This window comes from Gymnoscopelus braueri (genome assembly GCF_963280865.1).
Source record: "Gymnoscopelus braueri genome assembly, chromosome: 1".
Taxonomy (NCBI): domain Eukaryota; kingdom Metazoa; phylum Chordata; class Actinopteri; order Myctophiformes; family Myctophidae; genus Gymnoscopelus; species Gymnoscopelus braueri.
In genome coordinates, this window is record NC_137603.1 from 15,378,629 (window position 1) to 15,385,358 (window position 6,730).

General features: G+C 42.3%; 1 protein-coding gene across 1 annotated transcript; it reads left to right on the forward strand.

The window, feature by feature from the left end:
* Window positions 1-4,834: 4,834 nt before the first annotated feature.
* LOC308091635 (glutathione synthetase-like) lies at window positions 4,835-6,268 on the forward strand (the record flags this gene model as incomplete). The annotated part of the gene is made up of 1 exon (XM_080437297.1): window positions 4,835-6,268. One exon carries the CDS (start codon window positions 4,835-4,837, stop codon window positions 6,266-6,268), a length of 1,434 nt encoding a protein of 477 aa, XP_080293423.1.
* Between the last annotated feature and the right edge of the window lie 462 nt (window positions 6,269-6,730).

A 6,730-nucleotide genomic window follows, 5' to 3' on the forward strand; every position in this document is an offset into this window, starting at 1 on the left:
GTCATTGGTTGAATAATCTACCACGAGGAGATTTGATTGGCTGAAAGAGAGATCCGTTATTCGCAGCCTTTACAGAGAAACACTTCACACAGAGAGAGGACGAGGTAGTCATAATAAAATATAGCCTTGATACCAAGACCGTCTTGATCCAAGGCTAAATACTGAGTGAGTGATCATTTTACTGAGAGTGTACAACAGCTCATAGAAGCCGTCTCTCAGACTTAAAGGAGTAGTTCACCCAAAACATGACTTATTTTCTATCCTTACTTACACACCCCATGCACAATGCATGCAGCCTTGAATTCATGGAGATGTTTTAGTTTTTGTCGCATTCCTGTCTGAGCCAATAATTTGATGGCCGGGTCATCAGTCAGTAGGAGACTCTTTGAGTCAGCTAGAACACTCATCAAATTCATTTAAAAAAGTCATCAAATTATTGCCTTAGGAATGCGTACAAAAACAAAATAAATCTCCATAAATTCAAGGCTTCATGGAATGTGTAATTGATAGATTTTTTTTGGATGACCTACTCCTTTAATAGATACATGTCATTAGAGGATGGCCATAAGGCTCACAGAGTAGCTGTAGTATACAACCCTCGTAGACGTATTTATGATTCTGACGTCTTCAATCTACGATAGTTGTAGGGTTCACGCCCCATGGAGACCTGGACTTTATGCACTATGCCCCGTAGACACTCCAAACATGTACAAATGTGAAAATAAAGGTGCTTAACCCCAAGCCCCAAATGTTAACTGGCTCTACGGGGTAGTAGTTTAATGTAATAATCCATATCTTTCAATAAAGAAGTGTTTTAATGCCGTCTGTGGCCGATTCTGTCGGAAGTTCCCAATGGGCGGTAGTGACGGGTAGTGACGGGGCGCATCCGGTGGAACCCGGAATTACACTAAATGTAAACAGGAAGTAAACGAGGGTGAAAAAATGGCGTTCGGCCACAGACGGCATTAAAACACTTCTTCATTGAAAGATATGGATTATTACATTAAACTACTACCCCGTAGAGCCATTTAACATTTGGGGCTTGGGGTTAAGCACCTTTATTTTCACATTTGTACATGTTTGGAGTGTCTACGGGGCATAGTGCAGAAAGTCCAGGTCTCCATGGGGCGTGAACCCTACAACTCTCGTAGATTGAAGACGTCAGAATCATAAATACGTCTACGAGGGTTGTATACTACAGCTACTCACAGAGGGTGTTGTGGAAATTCCACTGCATGACTGCAGTTGAACAAAAAGATGGACGCACAAATCTCCCATTCCCTCTTGGTTTGATTTAATGATCGTAAGCAATGCAGAGCACGTTGTTTCAGCATCTCAGTCTCATCACATTAGTAATTTAGTCACTGTTTAGACATTGTTTTTTCAATCAGGCAAAGAGACGACTTTTCTTTTTTCTCACACACACACACACACACACACACACACACACACACACACACACACACACACACACACACACACACACACACACACACACAACATAAACGTAACCTAAATTAACATGAATGGCCGTGGCTGCATATCAGTGAGGGGGCACATAAAAGGGTGGAATCCCCCCAAAACAGGATAAGAACAGGAGACGACCAGGAGATGGGGTCAAATAACAGGAGTCTCCTCGTGAGAACAGAAGGGTTGCAGTTATTAGTCCAATATATTTCTTATCTCAAATCATGGAATCAGTCTAATACAATACTTTATTAATTGTACTCATTTATATAGAGATGAATATAAGAGACATGTTATGATGACATAGTTTTCATTTCACAAGCAGAGGGGGGTGCACCGTTCCTGGAGGTACTGCAATACCAGGTCGATGCGTGGAGTGGACGGAGCAAGCCCCTATTCCATCTCCCAGTTCCAAAAATCAATTTAATATATGGTCCCCGGGTAGGGGACGTATCAGATATTAAACTGATAAGAACAGATACTACACTTGATCTTAGCCAAAAGGCCGAGAAGCGATACCCACAATGGGTTTGGACTAGCATAGTGATAACCAGCAATAACAATCACCTTTGTGGTTAATTTATGTATATATTGAAAGCGTTATGTTTGAGTTTTACACTCAAATGTGAACAATAAGGAGCCATAATGACGTCTTGGGAGTCGAATATATACATACATTTTAAATAAGCACGAGTTAAAACTGTTAAGCATGCATACTTCGTCGCACGACGGTGTCGCTCATCGGAAGAATAGCAGACCTACAAGACCACATTGAGTTATGGTTGTTACGCGTTGTGGGCTTGTAGGTCTGCTTTTTTTCCCCGTACGTGACACCACTTCCTGGTCACGTGGTTCACCACAAACCAATGACAACTTTGAATAGATCCGAACGATCAAAATGCCGTTTAAGTTAAAGCAATAGAATGAAGTTGTATTTGTTCTCTATTAAACAAAACGAGAAGGGATTAATTCACATATTATGGTAGCTATTATAAAATAACGCTCCCAACACTAAGCATTTGTGATCCATTTCCAACATATTTGGGCAACAAAGAAGCTGTTGCACCGCCTGGTGGAGAATAATCGTAACTATGTGTGAAATTGTGTTACTGAAGCATTCATTGAACAAACGCACTCACATCACATTTCAAAACAACAAGATTGTTCACATCACAACTCTAATGGAGTGTAAGCCTATTTTTAACTATATGGTGTAAGCGCACAGCACACTAACAGCATCCATTTTGGCCCTCTCACTTCCTTCACAGATGTTACCAATGATACTAATGAAGACTGTTCCATTCTGGTCAAAGAGTCAGGGTGTTGATATTGTGCACTCTGCTACACCAGTGGGTTTCAAACATAGAGTTAAAAATAAGGTTTCAAAGTGTGCTCCAGGGACCCGTCACCCTCATGGTTCCTTGAGGGGGTTCCAAATGGCACCTTAAAAGGTGTACCTCTGAGAGTGTGCAAATGGAACCAAATCCATTTGGTTCCATAACTTCCATTTGTACACTCTCAGAGTTATGGGGGTCTTTGAAATCAAAAGGTTTGAGAACCACTGTGCTGCATGAAATGGAAGCCTTCATTAGTATCATTGGTAAAACCTGTGAATTTCTTTCCAATATGGCTGGACAGCTGTCAGCTGCATACACACAAATTCATGTAAATAAATAGGTCTAAATCTGGGGTTGATGAATTATGTAGGATTTTTTAAATAGATTTGGGTCCAGATACCATTGTTTTGCTCTCCTCCCACTCAACACTCTGAGGCTTTGCAAAGACTGTCATATGTCCAAATGTTAAATGTAAGTTTGTTAACACATAATTAACTTACCAAGTATTAAGAATAAATAAGGCAAGAAAACCTTATCATGGTGTCGTTGGTCAGAATACTGTGTGTCTGTGTTCAACAACTTTCCCCATCCAGTCTAGACTTTAAGTTAACACAGCAGCCAAATTGGACAGAAATAGGGCCTTTTCTTACTTCCTTCACAGGTGTTACCGATTTGAGGGCTCTGTTCCATTCTGGTCAAACAGAGTCAGGGTGCTGATATTGTGCATGTTGGCTCACTCTGCTACATCGGTTAACTTGATCTCAAAAGTGTGGTCCAGGGACCTCATGGTTCCTGAGGGGGTTACAAATGGCCTCTTACGGGTCCATTTGGTTCCATTTGTACACTCTCAGAGTTATGGGGGTCCTCTCATGTCAGTATCATGATCAGTGCCATGGTCACTCAGTATCATGTCTGTGTCTAGCCTGGAAACCAGACAAATCTGCCATTGCAAAAAAAAATGAATTGCCCTCGGCCGATTTGGTCTGGCACCGCTCAGTTGGGATTGGATTTCACTCCCTCTGGCAAATATTGTACTTTTACTCCACTACAATTATTTGAAAACTTGAGTTAAACTAGTTACTTTGAAGATTTTGAATATTATTACAAAACGTACATCAACCACTTCAACCCTATATAATACTGGCTTGTAGATCTGCTATTTTCAAAATATTTTGTATATATATTGAACTTGTGAAATGGAACATTCTGCATAATGAGTACTTTTACTTTTGGTACTTTAAGTATATTTGAATGCCAATACCTTTTTACTTTTACTCAAGTATATTTTGGATACCAGACTTTTACTCGCAACAAAGTTGCCACATTGTGGTATTAATACTTTTACTTAAGTCAAAAATGTGAGTACTTCTTCCACCACTGTCTATTCTATAAAGTTGAAGTTGTCTCTCTGAGGGTCTGTCTGGATAAAATGGCCATATATGGACATGCCTGACGTCACAGTACTACCATCGCAGTACTGACATCATAGCTGACTGACATAGACTGGCCCCAAACTACTGTCCAGTACCCAGACAGACATGCATACTCACACATTAGTGTATGTTTCACATAGCCTGCTATTGTATGTTTGTATTGCATATTTTCACATAAATAGTTTGCAGGGGGCATCAGTGCTATATACAAAATAATATTAGTATCACATTATAGATCTAGCTCATTTGTTTGCTGTTAAATATCAGTCAGTTTCTCCCTATAATGTCGGCAGGTGAATTGCCAGTCTCGTGCTGAAAGCCCATATCTGCCCAGGTAGAAACTCTGTGCTCTTTTGATACCTCAATAAAATTGTATAGTGTGCAGACTGTGCACATCGAAAAAGAAGTGATCAGAACATGTGTGATCTCTTTTTTCTCACTGAACCAATTATCTGACAAAGGTTATCATTCAAAATAGTGTATTCATACACTTGTCCACCTAGCTCTCATTAACTTCAATGCATTCCATCAACCTCCAGTACTGATTACTGAAACTTGTGCATTTGCGTGTAGCATTACAAGGACAGGTGAATAACAATGGCTGCCAAAGGAATACCAGAGGACATGTTGATGAATACTAAACTGGTCAATGACTTGGAGACAGTGGCAATAGATGCAGCTCTTATACATGGAGTCTTAATGCGTACCAAAGAGAGCCCCAACTCTTCAGAGATGGTGACTTATGCTCCTTTCACACTCTTCCCTTCCCCTGTGTCTAAAGCTGTGTTTTTGCAGGCTCTGGCAGTCCAGACGCACTTCAATTTGCTGGTGGACAAAATCAGCCAGGACTCTGGGTTTCTGGGAGAGGCTCTTGCCAGCACCATTGCAGTCGATGATTTTACTGGAAGGTTGTTCAGTATCTATCAACAGATTCAGAAAGAAGGAAGATCTCAGTCTATTGTGTTGGGTCTGAATCGGTCTGACTACATGTTGGACCAGAAAGAGGATAGAATTTCATCTCTGAAGCAAATTGAGATAAACACCATTGCTGCAAGTTTCGGGGGTCTCTCCTCACGGACACCCGATGTCCATCGGCATATTCTTAGAGTGGCTGGTCGGCTAGAGGAGAGCCGACGTGTTTTAGACAACAACCCAGCAGCAGGTCTGGCCAGGGGGATAGAGAAGGCCTGGGAGCTCTATGGATCAGAGACAGCGCTTGTCATGTTCTTGGTTGAAGAGGCTCAAAGAAACATCTTTGATCATCGGTACATTGAGAATGAGCTGTGGAAGAGAAATATTCCTACAATTAGAAGACGTTTTGAAAATGTATGTATGACAGCATCCCTTGACCAGGACAAGAGACTATTCGTAGATGGACAGGAGGTTGCAGTAGTGTATTTCAGGAATGGTTACATGCCTCAGAACTACACCTCTGAACAGAGTTGGGAAGCTCGCCTGCTGATGGAGCGCTCTCTGGCTGTAAAGTGTCCAGACATCTCAACCCACCTTGCTGGAACCAAGAAAGTCCAGCAGGAGCTGGCCAGACACGGAGTCCTGGAGAGGTTCTTCCCTCAGCAGCCCGAGGTGGTGGAGCAGATCAGAGCCACCTTCACTGGCCTCTACACACTTGACATGGGCCCCGAGGGAGACCAAACGGTGGCAATGGCTTTGTCTCAACCACACCAGTTTGTCCTGAAGCCCCAGAGGGAAGGAGGCGGTAACAATGTCTATGGATCAGACATCTGCCAGGTACTGGAGCGAGTGAAGGAGAGCAATGAGAGGACAGCATACATTCTCATGGATAGGATCCGACCAAGTCCTGTGCACAACTACCTACTGAGGCGAGGCTCACCTCTCAAGCTCAGCAGCTGTGTCAGTGAACTGGGAGTGTTTGGAGCTTATGTTAGGCAGGGCAAAGACATGGTAATGAATGAATGTGTGGGTCATCTGCTGAGGACAAAGAGTACTGAACATGCTGATGGAGGCGTAGCAGCCGGAGTGTCTGTGCTGGACAATCCTCTCCTAGTTTGATACCTCACACCGGCTCCTGTTGGCCTCCTCTGGACTCTGTTGGAGCTGCACAACAGGACAAAATCTTTAAGTCTCCCTCGATTTCTATCGATTACGTTTTTGATTAATTGATTTTTTTGTAAGTGGGGTTGGGACACCTCATTAGTACACCCTTCGCTGTACCGTGATTGGCTCATAATTAGTACACCCCTAGCATTAGTACACCCCTAGCTGTACTGTGATTGGCTGACTCTATTGGCTGACTCTATTCAGCACTGTGATTGGCTAGCGAGACACATGATGAAATTGATAACCTATAAATAGGACTATGCACTTTTAAAAAAAAGTGAGCTTCCATCACTGTGATGACCACTGTGATGACCACACCGCCCACTTCACACTGGGTGTGATTTTTAAACATGTAATTTAGCTTTAGCACAATATTATACTTAGTCACACAGCGGTGTTGTGCAAAGTCAAAGA